The 25,051-nt window shown below is 36.3% G+C and overlaps 1 protein-coding gene across 1 annotated transcript; it reads right to left on the bottom strand.

The window, feature by feature from the left end:
* Positions 1–23,818: 23,818 nt before the first annotated feature.
* Positions 23,819–24,334, bottom strand: LOC127102759 (ATP-dependent DNA helicase PIF1). Its single transcript, XM_051040096.1, has one exon. The coding sequence runs from the start codon at positions 24,332–24,334 to the stop codon at positions 23,819–23,821; it is 516 nt and encodes a 171-aa protein (XP_050896053.1).
* Between the last annotated feature and the right edge of the window lie 717 nt (positions 24,335–25,051).

The following is a 25,051-nucleotide window of genomic DNA, read 5'->3' as shown; positions in this document are numbered from 1 at the left end:
TTAACAAAACCAATGCAATAAATAGAGACATTTGGTGAATGTGAACTTGTCATCGGAAAGAAAGTCATGCACGGATTGCCTAAATAGACAAGTATAACATTATAACGATTCGCTATCAAGTAACCATATCTAGTAGAGTCAACCATTTTTCAGGTGGCTGTGAACCAAAGGATTCTATCATCAAAGATTCTCTCACTTCTGACAACCGATTAGAAAATAACTTGTCATACAAAGTTGACCTATCCTTGTCTATTATTTCCAACCCCAACTCTCTGCGAATCATTGGCCAACCATCCTCACCATATCCATGCAATGATGCAATGACTCTAAATCCACAATTACCATCTGATTCAACATTAACTACATCTTCAATGTATGACCTAATATGATTAGGAAATTGAAGAGTGAATTGTGGTTGCTTCTTTGATAATTTTAACTTCTTCGAAGTCTGTGATGGTTGAGATTGCATTTGTGAAGATTGAGATGCCTTATCAACATACTCATGATACGAAGGGTCCCTATAAACATCATATTCTGTTGGTTTTTTCCCTTTCTTCTTCACTCCTCCTTTGGTGTTTAGTTTCTTGGGTGGTGGACACAATGGAGTCATTGTTGGGTATGATAGTTCACATACCTTACTCTTTAATTCCCTTTTCCCAATAACATCTAATGACCTAAATCATTTCCACAATTCATCCATTGCACAAGTCATATCCACCTCTGATCCATCATCTGCACCTACCTCTAACTCAACTTCCATAGTTAGTTTCCTCCAATGAACGTGAACATCATCTATGGGTATCGGTATACCACCTAGTGCGTATCTTCCTAACTCACAAGCACAAGGTAACCCATAAGATGTTCTAAGAGTACAACCACATATTTGCCTGTTAGTTCCAACATAATCAACTCTCAATAACTCTTCAGCAATACGTCTCAAAGCAGCTCGAGATACGGAACCACACAAATAACCATAAAAGGGACTTATGTGCGCGTGCTCAACTTCGTAAAAACTCTTTTGAAAAGAAGCTCTAATGTTTCCCAGTTGTAACCTCAAGTTGTTATTCATAGCTTCCCAACATTTGACCATGTCACCTATATTGTTTCCTAACATCTGCTTTAACTTCCAATGAGCAAATTCAACCCTAAAAATATTGAAAATAACACATAAAAAATACATAGAAAAAATATCACATATAAAAATAACACATAAAAAATTATAATTTGTGTACCACTATCAGTACTCTTGTGTTTCATACCTTTATCACAACCAAATATTAATTTGTTACTTCTCCCTCTCTTCCCTGTTTCAGTATCTGAACGACTGATAATAACAGTTACTTTATTATCGATTCCAACCTCTTTAATCCATCTGATCACCTCTTCTCGTGTACCAAATCTTTCAGTCGTTATAAATGCATTAAAAGTATCTACACATATTTGGGGAAGATTTTCCATTCCTGCACAATAAATTTTTTTTAAAAAAAATTTTAAAAAAAGAAAAGAAAAAAAGCAAATCGGAACACTTCTTGAAAGAATTCCAGAACACATAATACACAAACCGGAAGACTTCTTCAAAGAGTTCCGGTATGTGTCACTTTGTTTATCGGAACTCTTTTAAAAAGTGTTCTGGAACGTGACTTTTTTCTTAAAGAACCGGAACTCTTTCGTGAAGACTTCCGGTTCATTACTTTGTGTGTTCCAGATGTCTTTTATGAAGTCTTCCGGTTTGAAAAAAATACATACCGGAAGTCTTTTTCCAGGAGTTCCGGTGCGAGGGTGAAACGTGTAAAATTTGAAAGTTTCAACTGAATGATAAAAATGAAATGGTAAATTGGTTAAAACCAGTTAAGGATAGAATTGGAATTTTTGAAGAATTGTAGGGGTATGAGGCTAAACGTAGGGGTACAGAGTAAAATTTTCCATAATAAGATCTATTTTGGCCCAATGGACCATTTACTAATCCTTCTGGTACTATGGTATCAGGTGTAAAACAATTTAGCCTTTCATTTCCTTTCCTCTTTCCCATTCGCTAGAGATCTAGCGTTTCCTTCATTCATCCTCGTTCCCAATTTTCTTTTCGATTCTCAAGGCTTTCAACGACAATTCTGACCATGAGGATCCCACCAACAAATATTCCACCACAATATCCAATAACAAAGACGATTCTCAAGATCCCATCTTGAATTCCTAAAACCCCCTTTACCTGCCTCCCGATGAAAACCCTGGTGTCATTCTTGTGGCCCCATCGTTTAATGATAATAACTATCACAACTAGAGCAAATCCTTGCACCGCGCTCTCACATTCAAGAACAAGCCTGGTTTGATCAATTGAACGCTCTCGAAGCCGCTTCAGTCTCACCAAGATTTTGAGCTATGGGAACCGGCTAACAACATGGTACTCTCATGTATCAATCACTTTCTTTCACCACACATCGTTCAAAGTACTATCAGTTTCGATTCAGCGTTCGATCTATGGACGATCTCTGCGAAAGATTCACCAAGGGCAACAACTTTCGCTTCTTCGACCTTTTGTGAGACCTTCACTCCATCAAAGAAGGTCACTGATCCCTTTCACGGAATTTCACGGATCCGAAAATTCTTTAGGATGAGCTGGGGACCTTCGTCCAACACCTTCGTATAAAAGGTTCGTTAAGGTAGACCCACTTATTTTTATAAAGGTCTATTTAAAAATGTTTTAACTAAAAACTCTTTAAATACACCTTAAGGTGTATGTTGTTAAAACACACCTTTATAAAAATAAATGGGTCTATTATAACAAACTCCACATCAAATTTACTATAATACATTCATTTATTTTTATGAAGATGTGTTTTAACAAACTTTAACTAAAAAATATTTAAATACATCTAAGATGTATTTACTAAAATAGACCTTCATAAAAATAAGTGGATTTACATTAGCAAATTAATATATATATATATATATATATATATATATATATATATATATATATATATATATATATATATATATATTATACAAAAGTAAATGTTATATTATACAAAAAGTAAATTATCTTTAACTAGACAAAAAAAATTGGTGTCTAAAGAAATGAAAAATTGAAATTACAGTGTCTACCACAAAAATACCATAAAATATATTTCAATTTTTCAAATGAGAAAATAGAATATGAGTAACTATTAAACTCTTGTCAAATATATTGAATTATTATAATTGATAAGTAGTTTAATTGAAAAAGACATCCATTAATTAGAAATGTTACTTTTAGTAAATAAAAAATATAATTCAAATATTTATATACGGGAATAACTTTAGTATTGATTTAAATATTTTATATACGGGACAATTTTACTATTGATTCAAACATTTTTTATAAATTTTATTAAAACAACAATAATATATATATATATATATATATATATATATATATATATATATATATATATATATATATATATATATATATATATATATATATATATATATATATATATATATATATATATATATATATATATATATATATATAGATAGATAGATAGATAGATAGATAGATATATAGATAGATAGATTGAGAGAGAGAGATTAATTACTATGCACTGTCAATGTAAAAAGATTTACACTGTCGATTCATCACCATCACCCGTTTGTATTACTTTATAGGTTTTTAAAATAAAAGTCAAACTTATTTCAATATCAAACGTATAGGATTAACTGACGGTGTAAAATCTTTTTACACTGTCAGTGTATTTCAATTAAATCTATCTATCTATCTATATATATATATATATATATATATATATATATATATATATATATATATATATATATATATATATATATATATATATATATATATATATATATATATATATATACATTGTTGATTCAATACATTTATATACAAGAACAACATCACTATTGATTAAAATAATTTTATAAATAATGTCAAAATAAAAATAATATTTATATACGAAAAAAAATTATTTGATTCAAATATTTTTATATACACAACAAAGTACTATTGCTATAAACGGGTACAATTTTACTACTAATTTTAAATATTGAATAATAGAAATTAACTGTAAAATTGCGACTTCTCCGATCGATTGGAACGCTGTGGCAAGGACTCACAGGAAGTGGATTGAAACTAAATCCACGTTAGGTTTTCTAGGGTTTCATATTTTAATTTTAAGGGAGCACTACGCCAAATAAGGGAAAAGAGGGCGCTTATTTTGGCCTATAACAGCGCTTTTAAGCGCCCTCTAAAGTGACGCTGACATAGGTAAAGACAGCGCTTTGTTTTCCTGGAGAAAGCGCTGTCTAAAGTGGCCCTTTAAGGGCCACATTATAGTGCGCTTTCAGAAAAAAGCGCCCTCTGGAGTGGTCCATAAAGGGCCACCTTAGAGGGCGCTTTCTGGACAAAGCGCCCTCTAAAGTTGTCAATGTAAAGTGTTTAGAGGGCGCTTTCTGGACAAAGCGCCCTCTAAAGTTGTCAATATAAAGTGTTTAGAGGGTGCTTCCTACAGAAAGCGCCCTCTAAAGTGTTAGTTATTTTAAAACAATTTGTTTGAAAAACAGTGGATATTTAATTGGGAACCTGTTCGCATGCTGCAAAAGTGTAAAATTCATATTGATTTCATCCTTTAATCCAATGTTATACACCATTAATCCATTGATATATACAACATGAATCCATTTATATACAACATTAATCCTCCATATATACAACATTAATATATGATTCTTTGATCAACAATATACAACAACATATTCATGATTTAGTAAAAGTACAACAACAATATACAACATATATACAACAACAGCATACAACAACAACATTCCATACATATATGTACAACAATATACAACCTAGCTATATGATTCTTTGATCAACAATGAATTGACACAATTCATCCTTCATTTCATCCAAATGAGCTCTTGAGTAAGATTTGTATTCCTCAAAGTACTACAATTAAGAGAATAAAACATATTCATGATTTAGTAACAAATTAGATGAAATATCCGATAATATTAAAATAAACCCTAAGTTATTATTCCATACCATTTTTGGGATGTCTATACGATTCAACGCAATGATATCTCTCATAAATCTCAATACAAAAAATCCGCAATCGACCGAATTGTTTTGCTGAGGACACTACACAGAAAAACAAACAATATATATATAGTTAATTTCTTACAAACACTATTATAAGCAAAAAAACAAACACTATTATAAGCAAAAATAAGATACTTAATATATACCTGAACTCTGACCCAGGTAATGTCCTTCCTATTACGATAATTCTTTTTCGATCTAAATTTTAGTATTGCCCTAACAAAATAAAAACGTATATTGAGATCAATCTGACAGACATAATTAAATATACAAATACACACGAATATTTAGGGGAATTTCACTTACGCGTTGTCATACCCCAAAATTTGCCCATTAATATTTCAAGACATTTTCAGGGCACTCCGACTCATTTTTATGACACTGATCTCAAAGGAACGGAGGCCCAGCTCACGAATGGCCCAATCCAGAAAATGGCCCAAAACTGGCCTGTTCGCTACGCGTTCGCTACACGCTCGCCTAGCAAACGTTCGCTACACGCTCGCCTAGCGAACGTTCGCTACACGTTCGCTACCAGCTCGCCTAGCGAAGCTGACAGACAACAGAAAATTTCGGGCTTCATTCTGAGCCCATTAGGTCACAAAAAAGAGCATTATAAATACCAGCACTTCAGTAATGAAAAGGGGAGGACGAAAAACAGAAGAAGACGAACGAAAACCCTGGCACAAAAACCCTGGAGGCTACTTTAGAGAGTTCCGAGTGAAGAAACCCTGAAGGCCGCTCCTCCGCTCCGAAGCTACCGCCGCCCAACTCCATCCGATACCAAAAGCGATCAGTCTCTTCAACATAGCAGCTTAGTTGCAAGCAGGTTTGCGCATCACTATTGTTTTATGCTTTTAATCGTAATCAAATGCCATAAAAGTTCAGGTTTTCGGAGGTCGTGCTGCTGTCAAACTCCAAACCCGTGGCCGCTCGCTAGCACATCGCTAAGCGAGCATGTACCCTCGCTAGGCGAGGCAGAGGCGAACGGGACAGCCGTTGATATTTGTTATGTCCTATGCGTAACCTGATCTATTCTATGTTAATTATGCACTGTTTTGCCTGACATTCATGCTGCTGTGTTTTCTTTTGCGGTGTAATCCTCGATTGCACCCTGATTGGTATTCTAACCCGTTTGCTGAATTTTGTAAAGGTTCACATATCCCAGGAAAAGAGTGTTGTTTAGGCCTTCCACTTTATTTGTGGGATACCCTTATGAAGATCCACCCTAAATTGCTTAATTAATTTTAATGTATTAATTTTAATGTATTAATTTTAATGTATTGATTTTAATGTGGAGATTCATCCTAATCACCTAATTGACTTTAAAATACGACCTTTAAACATGTGATCTTGGACCTCTCTTTGTTACCCTACGATTACGGTATTATGGTCATGTCCCGCGAATATGGGGATACCCTTAGCAAAGACCCTTCGATTAAATCATCATAAAATAAATCATAGTCCCTCGGATGTTGTCTTCAAAAATACGATTTTGTCCCTCGATGTCCCTTCGGTGTAGCCTACGGTTAAATGATGATAGTCCCTTCGAATGCTAAGGTATCCTCACAACTGTTGCCTTCGATGACCAATCGATGACCCTACGATGTCCCTTTACATCCAAAGGATAAAACTACTTACCTCTCAATAGTAAGGACAGTTTTACCCCCATAAGGATAGGAAATGCCCGGAAAGACCTCGGACAGGTATAACCCTTAATTGCTCATTCATAACCTAAAATACTTTTCACACCTCACACATTTCCAAACTATTTTTCTAAACTATTTTCAAAACTAAATGAGATAACCACTTTGTATACATTCATGCAAGAATCATTACAAAGTTAAATTCTCCTTTTCAAAACATTTCCTACACATTTCTCAACCACCTTTTTCAAACTAGCAAAACATAAATGATTGAGCAATTAAGAGCCCATGGATAACCATGGATACAAAGGGTGCTAACACCTTCCCTTTGTATAATGTACCTCCCGAACCTAAGAATCTAAATTAAGGTCTTTCCTGTTCTTTTCCACCTTTCCTTATTGGATAAAAGAAAAGTCGGTGGCGACTCTTGCTAACCGCGACATTGCGATTAAAAAAACACAAAAAGTCAGTTCACCGTATGACAGAACTGGCGACTCTGCTGGGGACTTACAAAGAGAGGTCACCTTAAAAATCATTTATGTTTTAAACTGTTCCTTCTTTTAAGGGTATTGTTGAGTGAAAGATCCTACACCCGGATCTAGTGTGCCTTAGGTAAGTAGCAATAGATCATCGCGACTATCCGGCGTATACTGGAATGGTTAAAATGATGGCTACGGTTAATGTGACACTTTGGATGTCCTGATGTTCCTCATGTTTACTTGAGGAAAAATTTGGCATTCGCGTGGTGTCATCAAAGCATTAACCAGACCTTTAGAACCCTAATTGACTCATCCTAGCCATTAGAAAGTAGTGAGATAACTGACTTCGGTTCCGACTGGGGTTGGTTGAGACTCGATACTACACTCTTTGAGATTGGACTTTAGGGAAGCTTTGGTCAACCACTTGGCGTTTCACTGAAGTGGACTTAAAGAAAGGTCGATGATCTGAGATCCTTCTAGAACCCGGTTACTATTCTAGGACAGGTTGAACCAACCAAACTTCAGTGGGGAGGGTACTTACCTATGGAACTCATGCAAGCCTTAAAACTTAGGAATGATGGTTGTGTGACTTGCTTGTGCTTGTTATTTACTTAACATCATAACATCATAACATCATCATAACATCATGGCATTGAACTAACCATTTCGAGGATTTAGGGATTTAACTTTGCTCTATTTTGTAAAAAAAAAAAAAAAAAAAAAAAAAAAAGTTTCCTTTTTTGGTAGTTTATGCAAAGTTAAATTCCAAAAGTCCTTGAAAACATTTCATACATTGCATAGCATAACATTGCATAACAGGTGTTCTGAAGGGATCAATGTTCTCACGGTTTTCATGCAAGCAGAAAAATGGACCTCGAACAGACTGTCAAAGATCTCCATGCTCAGAATGCTCAACTCCAGGAGATGATCTTGAACTTATCCAGGGGGCAGGAAGAACTGAAGGCTCTCTTGCTCGAGAAGAAAAAAGACAAGAAATCTGTGAGGCACATTAACCCGGGAAGAAGGCAGTTTACGAAGATCAATATGACTTTAACACAGGCACTGCAGGGTATGCTAAAGGCAAATTTGATTACCCTCAGAGATCCTCCTGCAAAACCCAACACTACTTCTCCTAGTTATAATCCCGACGCCAGGTGTGCATATCACTCCGATAGTCCCGGGCATAATACGAACGATTGTTGGTCGTTGAAGAATAAAATTCAGGATATGATCGACGCCGGAGAATTTGAATTGGATCCGCCTGAGACTCCTAAGGTCATCACTGCTCCTCTGCCTAATCATGACAAAACTCTTAATGCTATAGAGGATGCTGACAGCGATTGCGACCTGGATAGCTGGGTCTACCCAACCATTGGTGACAAACTCGATAATTGGAAAGCAGAAGACACTATCCCGATTTCCTTTAGTCGGGAGTAATTGTTATTGATATTTTAGTATTTCAAAAGCATTGTGTCTATACCCGGGGCATAATAGCTAATTTTAAGGGTTTGTCATTTTCATAAGCATATTCATATTCAATAAATCAATGGACTTTTTGCATTCAAATATTGCGCTCTTTATCTTTCCTGTCATTTTTCAAACAAGTTATGTTTTCTTGCGCACACTCACGTAACAATTTGCCGATCCATATCCACTCTGGATCCTGTTGGTAATGACTCTGCTACTGTTCATTATGACTTTGAAAATCCGATCTACCAAGCCGAGGATGGAAGCGAGGAAGATTGTGAAGTCCCTGGAGAACTTGCCCGACTACTGCAAGAAGAAAAGACTATACAGCCGCATGAGGAATCAATTGAAATTGTAAATCTGGGTACTGAAATAAACAAGAAAGAAGTCAGAGGTTTCTTGGGGCACTCGAATTACATTGCCCGATTCACTCCACACTTGACTGCTATCTGCAAACCCATCTTCAAATTACTGAGAAAAAATCAAGGGATGGTATGGAATGATGAATGCCAAGAAGCTTTTGACAAAATCAAGAAGTATCTCCGAGAACCTCCAATTCTGATACCACCAGTTGAAGAAAGACCTCTCATCATGTATTTGACCGTGTTAGAAAATTCAATGAGGTGTGTGTTGGGGCAACATGACGAGTCTGGTCGAAAAGAGCATGCCATATACAGCCTTAGCAAAAGGTACCGACTGTGAAACAAGATACTCACAGCTCGAGAAAGCTTGCTGCGCTTTGGCTTGGGCTGCTCGCCGACTAAGACAGTATATGTTGAATCATACCACTTTATTGATTTCTAAGATGGATCTTATCAAATATACATTCGAGAAACCTGCTGTCTCCTGAAAGAGTTATCACTGACAATGGTACTGATTTGAACAACAAGATGATTACCGAACTTTGTACGCAGTTCAAAATAAAACACCATAACTCTTCTCCGTACCGGCCAAAGATGAATGACACCGTGGAGGCTGCTAATAAGAGTATCAAGAAGATCATACAAAAGATGACAGTAACGTACAAAGACTGGCATGAGATGTTACCATTCGCTCTCCACGGTTATCGCACTTCAGTGTGCACTTCGACAGGGGCAACTCCGTTCTCTTTAGTCTATAGAATGGAAGCCATCTTACCAGTGGAAGTTCAGATTCCCTCTCTAGGAATCATGAAAGAGGCGGGCTTAGATGAAGATGAACGGATTCAAACTCGACTCGATCAGATAAGTTTGATTGAAGAGACTCGCGGCTGTTTGTCATAGGCAGATATATCAGAAACGCATGACCCAGGCATTTAACAAAAGAGTCAAGAGACAGGTGTATCGAATTGGCGACTTGGTAATAAAGTGTATCATTCTACCACAAGATGATCCCAGAGGTAAACGGACTCCCACATACGAAGGGCCATTTATGGTTAAAAAGATAGTCTCTGGTGGAGCCATGATACTTGCTACAATGGATGGCGAAGACTTCCCGCATCCTGTGAACGCTGACATAGTTAAAAAATACTACGCATAAGAGAGACCCGCTAGGTCGACGTACCTAGGCAAAAGTAAGGGCATCCCGGCGAACCAAAAGGGTTCGGGCAAAATTAGGGATAAACATATAAAGACGTACACCCGGCAAGTCGAAAACCTGAAAAGGCGGCTTGGGCAAAAAAGGGTATCCTGGTGGACTGAAAACCTGAAAAGGCGGTCCAGGCAAAAATTAGGGATTAAAGCGTATGACTATGTCCCGTTCTCTGTCAGCTTCACCCAAGTTTCAAGGGACCGAACAAGCCAATCACTTCTATCCGACAACAGGAGATGAGATGCTTGAAGACATAATGACAGTAGTGGATTTAAAATCAATAGGACTTTTCCTGTATAGCTTTTTCTTTGTTTTCTCGGCAATTTCCTCTTACTAGGATTTCTGTCTCCTTGTACACGATTTGCCTGTTCATGGGCCCTCTTTCAAAATCAATACAATTTCATTTCCAAAAAGATGCTTTTGTCTTACTTTCTCTGTTTTGTTTGCGTAAACGTCCATTGATTTAACTTGAATTGATTTATGCATTTGAATACGATCAATGTTTACCAAAAATGCATGCCTAGAATGGTAATAGCAATTACTACACGACTTCAGGATCGAGGAGAAGGTCTAACCATGCTTCCCAATGAATCCGTTGCTAATTTGATTCCCCGGCAACGCCAGTTATTCCCCCAGAAGAAATTGGCATTACTAGACAAATGGGTCATCTCTTCCACCCCCAGCCAGGCTCTGTTGGATATTTCCACCATCAGACAGAAATCAAGTATCCTCAGCTAAGAAAGAGTCATCAATACAAACATCTCCGACCAGAAGACTGAGATTTATTCCCCAGTATAGTCCCCTGGAAGAACGTTTCAGACACATAGTGCATTCATTACATCATTTCACAGCACATACATGCATATAATGTTCGCATTTATTTCAGACGCATAGTGCATTCATTACATCATTTCACATCACATACCTACATACAATTTTCATTCCGCATCATATGCATTACATCATACAATGCTCTCATTTATTCCAGACGCATAATTCACTCATTACATCATTTCACAGCACCCGCATACATACAACATTTGCATCTCATGCATCATGACATGGCATGAAGCTAACTTTATTTTTCAGGTTAATCATCCTCCTGACACAGTCAAAACAAAGGTCCATTCAGACGGACATCTTTATCAATTACATTCAAGATTTAACTATATCCCTCAGATACTGCCTAGCGTACGGTATATTTCGAGGTGCAGTCTAGCGTACGACTACTTTCTTCTTCAGATACATCTTTCAGATATACTCCGTTTCAACATTCATTCTGACATCTTCCTAACGGTGGCATCTATAAGTACATCCCAGACATTTATCGCAAATACAGCGTACACAAATACTATCAGATATAGCCTAGCGTACGGGTCATTCTGATTCAGCCCAACATATAACTCCTTCCACTCAGATACGATCTAACGGACGATCCATTCTGATCTTCAACTACTCCCAACACGGTCTAATGTACGACCCAGTTGGACCTTCACTTCTCAGGTACTGCCTAGCATACGGTCCATCCTGATTCATCTCAACATATGACTCCTTCAACTCAGATACGATCTAGCGTACGATCCATTCTGACCTTCCATAACTCAAACACAGTCTAATGTACGACCAAGTTAGACCTTCAAGTCTTCAAATTCTACTCAGTGACAGTCTAATGTACGACCAAGTTAGACCTTCAAGCCCTCAGATTCTGCTCAGTGACAGTCTAATGTACGACCGAGTTAGACCTTCAAGTCAGATTCTGCTCAAATACAGTCTAATGTACGACCAAGTTAGACCTTCAAGTCAGATTCTGCAAACACAGTCTAATGTACGACCAAGTTAGACCTTCAAGTCTTCAAATTCTACTCAGTGACAGTCTAATGTACGACCAAGTTAGACCTTCAAGCCCTCAGATTCTTCTCAGTGACAGTCTAATGTACGACCAAGTTAGACCTTCAAGTCAGATTCTGCAAATACAGTCTAATGTACGACCAAGTTAGACCAGATGCGGCTCAAATACAGTCTAATGTACGACCAAGTTAGACCAGATGCTGCTCAAATACCGTCTAATGTACGACCAAGTTAGACCTTCAACGGCTCAAATACAGTCTAATGTACGACCAAGTTAGACCAGATGCCGCTCAAATACCGTCTAATGTACGACCAAGTTAGACCAGATGCTGCTCAGATACGGTTTAATGTACGACCAAGTTAGACCTTCATCTGCTCAGATGCTACCTAGTGACAGGTACAGCTCTGAAGTGTAGTCTAGTGTACGACTACCCCCTTTATAAGCAGATTCAGCCTAATGGACGGCTCATTCTGCTCAGATGCGGTTTAATGTACGATCCAGTTAGACCTTCATCTCCTCAGATGCTACCTAGTGACAGGTACCGCTCTGAAGTGTAGTCTAGTGTACGACTACCCCTTTTATAAGCAGATTCAGCCTAATGGACGGCTCATTCTGCTCAGATACGGTTTGATGTACGACCCAGTTAGACCTTCATCTGCTCAGATGCTACCTAGTGTACGATATATTTCTGAAGTGTAGTCTAGCGTACGACTACCGGACGACTCATCCTGCGACTCCAATACGGTCTAGCATAAGACCCATTTGGATCTTCAACTCAGATACGATCTAGCATACGATCCGGTCTGATCTTCTATCCCCGATGAAATCACCCGCTTAATGGAGGTGTCGTTCTGCAACTCAGAGACGATCTAGCGTACGATCCATTCTGATTTTTCATCCTCAGCGAAGTCATCCGCCCAATGAACAACTCACTCTGGTATTCAGAGGCGATCTAGTGTATGACCCATTCTGATCCCTTATCCCCAGCAGCGTATAACACATTCTGACTCGGTACGACATCCATGTCTTTAAATATCGTCTAATGAACGACGCACCCTGAAGTTCTCATCATCAAATTCCCTGGATGGCATATTTAAGCCCATCTCCATCAAGACTAGCTCCTGATTGACAAGCGCAAATTTTTGGGCATTTTAGTGTTCAATAATCTTCCATCTCCAGACCACGAATGATGCACATACCATTCTACTCTCTCGGTTCAAGAATATTGAACAGGGGCAGCTGTCATACCCCAAAATTTGCCCATTACTATTTCAAGACATTTTCAGGGCACTCCGACTCATTTTTATGACACTGATCTCAAAGGAACGGAGGCCCAGCTCACGAATGGCCCAATCCAGAAAATGGCCCAAAACTGGCCTGTTCGCTACGCGTTCGCTACACGCTCGCCTAGCGAACGTTCGCTACACGCTCGCCTAGCGAACGTTCGCTACACGTTCGCTACCAGCTCGCCTAGCGAAGCTGACAGACAACAGAAAATTTCGGGCTTCATTCTGAGCCCATTAGGTCACAAAAAAGAGCATTATAAATACCAGCACTTCAGTAATGAAAAGGGGAGGACGAAAAACAGAAGAAGACGAACGAAAACCCTGGCACAAAAACCCTGGAGGCTACTTTAGAGAGTTCCGAGTGAAGAAACCCTGAAGGCCGCTCCTCCGCTCCGAAGCTACCGCCGCCCAACTCCATCCGATACCAAAAGCGATCAGTCTCTTCAACATAGCAGCTTAGTTGCAAGCAGGTTTGCGCATCACTATTGTTTTATGCTTTTAATCGTAATCAAATGCCATAAAAGTTCAGGTTTTCGGAGGTCGTGCTGCTGTCAAACTCCAAACCCGTGGCCGCTCGCTAGCACATCGCTAAGCGAGCATGTACCCTCGCTAGGCGAGGCAGAGACGAACGGGACAGCCGTTGATATTTGTTATGTCCTATGCGTAACCTGATCTATTCTATGTTAATTATGCACTGTTTTGCCTGACATTCATGCTGCTGTGTTTTCTTTTGCGGTGTAATCCTCGATTGCACCCTGATTGGTATTCTAACCCGTTTGCTGAATTTTGTAAAGGTTCACATATCCCAGGAAAAGAGTGTTGTTTAGGCCTTCCACTTTATTTGTGGGATACCCTTATGAAGATCCACCCTAAATTGCTTAATTAATTTTAATGTATTAATTTTAATGTATTGATTTTAATGTGGAGATTCATCCTAATCACCTAATTGACTTTAAAATACGACCTTTAAACATGTGATCTTGGACCTCTCTTTGTTACCCTACGATTACGGTATTATGGTCATGTCCCGCGAATATGGGGATACCCTTAGCAAAGACCCTTCGATTAAATCATCATAAAATAAATCATAGTCCCTCGGATGTTGCCTTCGAAAATACGATTTTGTCCCTCGATGTCCCTTCGGTGTAGCCTACGGTTAAATGATGATAGTCCCTTCGAATGCTAAGGTATCCTCACAACTGTTGCCTTCGATGACCAATCGATGACCCTACGATGTCCCTTTACATCCAAAGGATAAAACTACTTACCTCTCAATAGTAAGGACAGTTTTACCCTCATAAGGATAGGAAATGCCCGGAAAGACCTCGGACAGGTATAACCCTTAATTGCTCATTCATAACCTAAAATACTTTTCACACCTCACACATTTCCAAACTATTTTTCTAAACTATTTTCAAAACTAAATGAGATAACCACTTTGTATACATTCATGCAAGAATCATTACAAAGTTAAATTCTCCTTTTCAAAACATTTCCTACACATTTCTCAACCACCTTTTTCAAACTAGCAAAACATAAATGATTGAGCAATTAAGAGCCCATGGATAACCATGGATACAAAGGGTGCTAACACCTTCCCTTTGTATAATGTACCTCCCGAACCTAAGAATCTAAATTAAGGTCTTTCCTGTTCTTTTCCACCTTTCCTTATTGGATAAAAGAAAAGTCGGTGGCGACTCTTGCTAACCGCGACATTGCGATTAAAAAAACACAAAAAGTCAGTTCACCGTATGACACGCGTCAACCGTCTTCTTCATACTCGGATATTTACTCCAATCACCCGATAACGAATCGAGATAATACACCATTAGTCTCGAAAGATCCATAGCAACCAACACCCAGTGACCACTGTACAATAAAACAAAAATTTAGATGCATGAAAATTTTCTACGTAAAAGATATACATAGATTAGAATGAAATTATTAGAAAGAAAATCTAACCCGTTGCCAGAATTAAACGGTAAAAAATACAAACTGGGTGTAGTATTATCGCCGGCCGCCATGAATCTATCGACTAGTTCATTCTTTACGGATGTTGGATTTTTCCTTATAAACGTTGTGTTGATACGGGAAGCAGCAATAAAATTGAATCGGTTACACAATTCAGTTCCCCGCATCAATGTTACATACATATACCTTAAATAGAAACATAATAAACATTAAACTACTCATTGAAATGTGTAAATAAATTGTTCAACTAAGTAAATAATAGATTGATCGGAGTACCATATGTATGTATGAATGACAGCGATGCCCAATTCTTCGTGTTCAAAAAGTTGTTGCATGTCCTCCTTTGCAATTATTTCGGAATGAGCAATTCCGAAAACACCTTCATCAAAATCTACACTACGGATGGCGCCGTGCATAATATCGGACTCTTCCACCATTTTCTCAAGACGCATCATAATTTGAGATTTTGTTCCGGACGTCGTTGGAATATCCTTACCAGCTTTTTTCAACTTTCGACCGGGAACCTAAAAATTCAAATAAATTAAATCATGACTTTTTGTGATGCAACAGAATCGTTGCGTATATAATTCAATGGGTATATATATTTGTACCTCTTTTTGAGATGCAACCGACTCGATGCGTCTTGAAATCCCTTTACCAGCTTTATGTGTGGGTCTTGTAGGAGTCTAACATTACCATGTAATAAGGATTGATTAAATATCATAATTGTAGCTGAATTGAAATGTGAATACTAAATATTCATAATCATTTAGAACATATATACCTCGGCATCTGGGAAAATTAGATCTGACGGCCATCCAACAAAGGATCCGACTGCATCTCGCATCAACGTTGTCTCTGAAACAACGTCAGGTAATGGTAGAAGCGCGTCGGTATCTAATACAAGGTCAACCGAAACTTTCATATATCCCACCGGGAGGGGATTATGGTGAAGTAATTCACCCGAAGTGTTGTGCACTTTTCCCTTACCAACCATGCGATAAGTTGGTGACGATAGATACAGCTGACAAGGTGTAATGCCCTAAACCAATAATAAATGTTATTGTTAACGTGTATATGTGTCAAGTAAAAAAGTGCTATTCTAATTTCAGAATAACATATATAATTACCTCGGGAAATTTCGGTTGACAATTGATACTAGCTCGGTCACTAGTATCTTTTGCCTCGGAACCGCACCTTTCCTCTCTATATCTTGCATTCTCCTTTTGCAGTTCGAGTACTTGTGCCCTTAACTCCGCCAAGGTCTCCATCACCTCTTTGTTGGTAGGATTTTTTGTTTTTGGTTTTTTATAAAATGCCGACGGAGTCACACCAAAACCCTTACCCCTCACACGACCGGAATACTCAGGAACATTTAGTACTCGACTAAGTACGCTCCTGCAATCCTGGACCTCGGTTGAAGGTAAGGTTTGGGATAAAGTCTCCTGAAATATTATTAGAGGAGATTAAAAATGAATTATATGTCTAACAAAATTTTCTATATAATTAAAGAAATAATGTTTCATATACTTACACATTCGTCATAAACATTTTGAACCGCTTCAACGACAACCTCATCCTTCCCAACCCGAGCAGCCTTCCACAATACGTGCTCCGGAAGAGATGTTGCGTCACTTTTCTCCTCGGCTAGCTACAAATTGAATCAGATTATAAGATCATCAATTATAACATATTGTGACAATGTATAAGCTCATAGAATTTGAATATACTCACAATTCTTTGTTGTAACCGTGCATATCCCGTACGCCCTTTTTTGTACGGATACGCGGGTTTTGATTCCCTTTTCCGATTTTTATCGCTTACTTCCTGGATAAAAAAGTTTAAGGCATATTAGAACCAAGTAACTTAACAATTGTATAATACCATAATTAATAGACATTACATGGAATTTTTCGTTTCTTCGTTTGGCGACAAAGTTATCCCATTCTTCGGCTGAAATAATCTCCGCATACTTCATTGGCCGTTCTGCTTCAACAAAGTTTCCTTCCTCATCCTTGAGAAATTTGTTGGACAAAAAGGATCGAAATCCTCGGAGTCTTTTTCCGGCCAATTGAATACAATATTTTTGCCGGCTTTCATCGATGTGAAAGGATCTCTAAAAAACATACAAATGGAGTGTGTTATTATAAGTAATATTATAATAATATATGGTCAACAAATAGTCAACAAAAAAACATATAATAATATATGGTAAGTACCTGTATCTCGGACCATATTTTTTCTTTGCCAACCTTCAATTCCGGACTTCTCCAATTATCACATGTAATCGGAATATGTTGTCGAACAAGGGAACCAATGTAACTTGCCAACATTGAACCGTTAGGCTCAATTAGTTGGTCTTCAGCACTCCAATGTACTTCGAATTTTTCACCCTTGTCTCTTGCACGAATGATTGACTTCATAACAGTCAATCCTCGTTTGTTTTCTTTTTCAACATTGTTACGTGATCCACTCGCGTCATGGGTATCGTCTTGGTTAGCCATTTTATCTGTAATATAAAAATGATTCAATAAGACCCAAGTAAGACAATGACCATATTCGTGAAGCTACACAAAAAACACATTCATATACTTTCCATTTCTCTCATGTTACAACAATCTAAACTCTCTCTTTTTTTCATCATTATTGAATACAAACTCACACACACCTACTGCATACAAAAGACCAATGCAAACTTATGGTGTTTGGAACATGAACAAACTTGCATCCATAATCATCAAACTTCCAAGCACAAGCTCAAACACACTCCAAATGACATTAGTTTTCAATCAGAAATAAAAAACCTTACAACAAGGTGCTCATGAACACCATATAGTGCTCGTTTGCCCTAAACAACATTAATAAACATAATGCACAAAATGTAAAACTCAGTTTAGAAAATGCCCTAATCAAACACCTGAAGAAAGTGAACGGTAACGATGGAGAAGAGAAATACCTTCAAGGTGACGGTAACAATGGAGAAGAAAGTGAACAGCGACGGTGGACGCAGATAACTCAGTGAACGTGAACGCAGCAGCAGAAAAAGGCGACGGCGACGACGACGGTGAGGGAGGGAGAACGAACGGAGGACGAGAGTAATCGCAGTAGAGAGTAATCGCAGTAGAGAGAAAACCCAGTTACGTAAACGAAATAGCATATAGAGAGGGAAAATAAAGAGACATGCAGTATATATGTTATAATTTTAATGTTTAATAAAGGGGACCTTAGAGGGCGCTTGTGTAAAAAAAGCGCCCTCTAAAGGGGGCCTAAGAGGGCGCTTCTAAAAGCGCTCTCTAAGGTTTTCCAAAAGCGCTTTATAAACTGGAAATGTACATGGACTTAGAGAGCGCTTTTTTAAAAGCGCCCTCTAAGGGTACCCTTAGAGGGCGCTTTCATAAACGCGCCCTCTATTGGTGTCCCTCCATTTCCTCATTATTTTTTCGCTTCACTTTAGAGGGCGCTTTGTTACAAAAGCGCCCTTTAAAGTGCGCTGTCTACTCCTCCTTATTTTTCTCTTCACTTTAGAGTGCGCTTCTTTAAAAAAGCGTTCTCTAAGGCTTTCCAAAAGCGCTTTATAAACTGGAAATGTACATGGACTTAGAGAGTGCTTTTTTAGAAGCGCCCTCTAAGGGTACCTTTAGAGGACGCTTTCATAAACGCGCCCTCTATTGGTGTCCCTCCATTTCCTCATTATTTTTTCGCTTCACTTTAGAGGGCGCTTTGTTACAAAAGCGCCCTTTAAAGTGCGCTGTCTATTCCTCCTTATTTTTCTCTTTAATTTAGAGTGCGCTTCTTTAAGAAAGCGCCCTCTAAGGTGCGCTGTCTATTCCAGTTTTTGACGTAGTGGAGGGAAAAATTGGTGTGAACTACTATTTCTTTAGATTATGTTTGGATTGGTGGAATATGACGGATAAACTTATATTCCATTGTTTGGTTTAACTAAAAATTGATGGAATGGAGCGGAACATGATGGAATGCATTCCATCCAATTCCATCTCTTTCCATCACTTTTTATACCCAAACAAATGAATGAGAAAATTGCTCTATTCCGTTATAAAATACCCAAACAATAAAATGACATATTTATTCAATTTCACTCCGTACCATTTCACTCACTCCGTACCATTTCACTCCGTTCCGCTCTGTTCGTTTTAGAAAGAGCCACACGGATCTCAATCTTTTTGATAAATACATCTTAAATATGGATTTGGTTTTCCCTTGTAACAAGATTTATATTAAATTTAATCTTTCATTTAAATTGTATGTCTTATTTAAATAAAAGAGAAAGGGGTAAACTAGAAATATTAGTTTGTTTATATTTTGTGATTATATTGTTTTTAATTTATTTTTTTGTGAAATTTAAGAAAATGTTCAGATGCATTGCTATAAGGTTACTGATTATACCGATGGATCATTGGTTGACCGCATTAGTGTTGATTTAATTTATTCAAATAAAAAATAATAATTAACATAAATATCTTAATATAAATACTATAATTAAAATATTAGAAAATCAAATTTTTATAAAAAAAATATCAGCACATATAAAAATCAAACCCGAAAGACTAAGGAACACTTACTTCCGAATACATCATGGTGGTACATTACTAGAAAAAATAAAAGAGACGTTTCAAAAGAAATGTTTGTTCATACTCACTTATCGAAGGTTGACTCTATAGGTGAGGCATCATAAATTCTTTATCGAAGTTTTTGACAAATTAGAACGGAATTAAGGTCTCGGAGGAAATTCACGAAGGCTACGAGGGACGGAGAGCACTAGCCAAGAAAACTCTAAGTGTCGGCTATTATTGGTCGAAGATGAACGAATACACTTACAGCCAGAAATGTCAAAAATGCTAAATGCATGGTGACATACACATTGCTCCCCTAGTAGGGATCACCGCTCTATTATCATCTTCGTTGTTTTCCTGGTGGAGAATGGAAATAATTGATCGTCACTATTGATTATTTTACCAAGGGGTTGAAGCAGGACTATTGGCAAATATTATGGGTCACAACATCTAGCATTTCTTTAAAAGAAACATCCTCATTAGATTCGGCATCCCCCTATCGTAGTAACTGACAATGGAACGTAGTTCAAAGACAAAAGTTTATAGGGGTTACTAAAGGATTTGCACATCATCCAACATTTTACCTCTATATAGCACTCTCAAACAAAGTGTAAAGTCAAATCAACAAACAAAGTGTAAAGTCAAATCAACAAACAAAGAAGATTCCTCCAAATTTTTGGTCGTCTTGGTTGCATTTAAGACTTTATAAAAAAAAAACCACTTTATACCGTATCCATTTCTGAATTCATTGTCAGTAGTACACATGGAGTTGGTGGGAGTTATCGTATGCCCGTCTATCCGCTTTTTTTAATGCGCACAGCAGAGAAAAATAAATATATGTTTTTTTTTTAATATTGAAAGATTTTACCGTGTTCTAGTTTGACTGTATATTGAAGCAAACAAAAATTATATTTAGTTATGATATAAAGAATACAATATGAGCTTGGTATGTCGTGTAACCAAAATGAGAATCAATGTGTGATAATTTTTTTAATGTACTTAATAAATATCTGCGAGTGCGATAAAAGAATTTGTTTGTAGACTACAATTTTTGTGTATCTACCATCTTCTCCTTTCAATTTTCCTTCCCTAGTTAAAACTCTTGATCGATTCGGAAAATGACGATTCACTTTTAAAATGGAATCTATAGTGAGAGATTGGCTTTCGGGCATGATCGATTCGGAAAATGATTGTACTTCGAATATATGGATCTTGGAACGAAAATTGAAAGGGAGAGTGGTATATATGGATAATAGAACAACATTCGAATATATTCTTTTAACATGAATTTTCTTTTATGATCAATGAAACCGATACTCAGAATTTTACCCTCTTAGATGAAGGCCAATCTGAGAGGGTTACTATGGAGAAGTCATTTCTATATCATAGATAGATAAAGTTATGTTGTTAAAAATTGACGATTCACTTTTAGTTAATTCTTTTATTTGGTACTCGACTTTAATCTGGTTAACTATAATTTGGGAGTTACTTCTTGCCCAGAGGTTGATTGCCTCTATTTCTCTCTCAAATTTTATCCATGTGATTAGTGCTTCGTATTCAGCCTAATTATTGTTAACTTTGAAACTGAATCATAATGATTACTTAATCACTATGTTGCCTTGTTCTTCTAACATTATTCCTGTCCCACTCACCTTCAAATTCAAGGATCCTTTTTGCAAAAATTAAATTTTAAAATTTAGTTTGATCTAATAAATGTTTGAATGACATCAGTTGGAAATAAGCATGATTTAGAGATCACAATTTATGAAATTTTCATGTTACTCGTCCATGTTGGTCTATAGCATCAAATACATTAATGTAGTGATCGTCAAGGTTTACTCACATTATACGCAAGTGTCGATATTTGTGGTGGTCTCATTATTGATTTGTGAGGTAAAAGGATATTGCAATATAAAAATATAAAGATATATAACATTTAAATTCACATCTAAATAATATATAATTATCAAGATATATTGTTCAAATATAAAATTATTAGAATATTTAAGTAATTACTTAATTTAATCATTTATATTATAATATTAATGCGCACAGCAGAGAAAAATAAATCTATGTTTTTCTTTTTATTAGGTTTCTATTGTACGTCGCATTAAAAATAATATTATTACACTTTAAAAATGATAAACAAAGATATGATAAATTATATCAAAACATGCAAAGTAATATATATATTGTGTAATCAACGACGTTCTTTAAGAGGAATGTCGAACATGAAATCTTTATTCGAATTATTTTCTTTTTTTCTACAATTGTTTTACGCAATAAAGAAAAAATGTAAGACTTTTAAATTAGATTTTTTTAGAGAAAAACATAGTAAAATTAATAGCAAGTAGTGTAATATATTTTTTTTTAACCTTATAAAGATTCAAATCAATTTTTCGTACATCCATTTATCAATGCGCTCTTGAGATTTAAAAAACTACAAATACATGACGAAATATCATATCATCAAAGAAATACATTAAAAACATTTGACTCGTTTGAATATAATATGATTTATTGTGACACAAATAATACATGGAGAATGGAGATACTTTGTTTTAGTCTAGATTTGGTAGAACAACAATTATGACTTGTTTCTGAATTACCCGAGTTTCTGGTAAAAAAGGAAAGCAATGGACTTAGTAAATATATATGGTTTTATTTACATAAACCACAAATAAAAGTTAAATTCATGCATTCAAAAATATTCTAGAGTAAAAGTATTCTTAAATTAATTAAATAAAAACATGTCCATCCTTTGAGATATTATTTCTCTTTTCACCATTTTCCAAAGTTGTGTTTTATCTGTTATCACTGTGGAACTCCAACCAACAGAGTAAATTTTTAGATGTTTGACATGTTTCAATAAGGATGATAAAAATGTTAGTGAAAGAGTGGTGAAAATGCAAGAAACAATTTTTTATACGTATTGCGGAAAAAGTAAATACACCTTATTGTCGAGTTTGCCGATGAATGAAATTGTTTGTTCATCCTTGCATGTGTTCAATTTATCTTCAAAGTCTCCTATCTAAAATGTATTGAATAGGAATAGTGATAATAAGTATGACCCAATTGATATCTAACATAAAAACATAAAATAAATTATTAAGTATAACTTACTTTTATGTCAAAGCAAGTTTCAATATTCTTTCTACTCAACTCCTTACATAATTGAAAAATTTCACTGTGTTCTAGTTTGCCTGTGTTCTAGTTTGCCTGTATATTAAAGCAAAATAAAATTATATTTAGTTATGATATAAAGAATACAATATAATCTTGGTATGTCGTGTAACTAAAATGAGAATCAACGTGTGAGCAATTTTTTTAATGTACTTAATAAATAACTTCGAGTGCGATAAAAGAATTTGTTTGAAGACTATATTTTTTGTGTAGTCACCATCTTCTCCGTTCAATTTTTCTTCCCTAGTTAAAACTCTTGTCGTAGTCTGTGAAACACCCCTAGATAAAATCACATACAACTGTTCATGACTAAAAACATGTCGTGGAAGATATATTCCAACATTTGGAATGGTTCGTCCTTGTAATTTACTTATTGTAATAACAAAACTTAGTCCCACAGGAAACTGCTTTCTACTAAGGACAAAAGACAACCCATCACTTGCAGATGTTTTTATTTTAATTTTGGGCAAAAAAGCTCATTTTCCTGCATTGTTTCCTGCCAGGATTTCCACATCCAACATATTCATAAATAAACCACGACATAATAACCGCGTCTGATTACACAATCCATATCTAGGATCTAGATTCTGTAACAACATCAATGGTGCACCCTTTTTCATCTTTAGAATATGTGGTGGAAAACTACCTTGTGTAATTGAGTTTAAGAATTCTTGCTGGTATAAATTATGATTATCACATCTTTAGAATATGTTCTTCTCCTGGAAACTTGTCGATAATCATATCATTCAATTTTTGGACATCATCATTTGTTGGTGTCAAAATAGCTCTTTGTACCATATATGGGGCATGCCAACCATGCAATTCTAAATTAGGAAAAAGATGTTGGATAAGTACTTGTATGGAATGTTCACTGTCCCATGGGATTGCAATCTGTGAATGTAATCTCACCATATCATCTGCTTTGGTAGGTTCAACACCATCACCAATGCGAATAAAAAATTCTGCAAACTCTTGATCATGCAAGGATCGCATATTTTGATACAAACGCAAAATCTTGGTATGATCCCATAAATGAGACTGAACAATACACGCTGAAATCATTTGTGCCTTAGTACCTTTTCTTACAACAGGAAGAACTTGACAAAAATCTCCCCCCATGATCAGAACTTTTCCACCAAATGGAGCATTGTTGCTACAAATGTCTTGTAATGATAGATCTAAGGCTTCCAAACAATTTTTGTTTGTCATTGGTGCTTCATTCCAAATTATTGCGGCAACAACTCTAATGAGATTTGCAAGATCTTTTTACTTTTGTAAATCAAACTTAACCAAATTCAAAATCGAAATGATTCAAAATGAAAATGACCATTTTTCAAAACAAATAAAAACAAATTGAACAGAAAGGAGAAGAATTATAAGAGAGTTCGGGGTTGTTATTCATTTGAAATATATTTTTCTAAGTAAAAGAGATAACAAAAATAATATTTGAAAGACATGAAAAAGAGAGGAAGTTTAAGGGCTTGCCTTCATAGTGGTATATTGCCTTTATTAATTGTTGAATGAGTAAAACAAAGGATTTCTAATGAGTATACTAAGTGTACTTTTCAAATAAAATTAATGATGAATTATATTTCAAATATAGATGGCATGATTAGTGTATACTTGGATTAAAGTGTGTTTAGTGGTTATCCTTGGGTATCCTGGTAGCGAGTCGTCAAATAATCTCAATTGGAAATGAACAGAAACTGATTATCTCAAGTGTATGCAAAGAACCGAAACGTGGTATGCTTAGGGTGTGTTTGTTTCAAGGTTTTAAAAAATATTCCTGGGAATATTGTCATGGGAATGCAACATTCCCATGTTTGATTCAATTTTTTAAAAATTATTCCAAGGTATATTTTATTCCCAGGAACTTTATTTTCAAATGGTTCTTTTATTTTTATTCCAAGGTTTAAAGGGTGGGAA

This window comes from Lathyrus oleraceus, chromosome 7 (assembly GCF_024323335.1).
Source record: "Lathyrus oleraceus cultivar Zhongwan6 chromosome 7, CAAS_Psat_ZW6_1.0, whole genome shotgun sequence".
In the NCBI taxonomy this organism is placed as follows: domain Eukaryota; kingdom Viridiplantae; phylum Streptophyta; class Magnoliopsida; order Fabales; family Fabaceae; genus Lathyrus; species Lathyrus oleraceus.
Note: the sequence above shows the minus strand (reverse complement) of the source record. Positions and strands in the feature narration are given on the sequence as shown.

Bases quoted from the DNA above. Each gene is read 5' to 3' on its own strand.
- LOC127102759 (XM_051040096.1), bottom strand. From the start codon at position 24,334: ATGACAAACAAAAATTGTTTGGAAGCCTTAGATCTATCATTACAAGAC.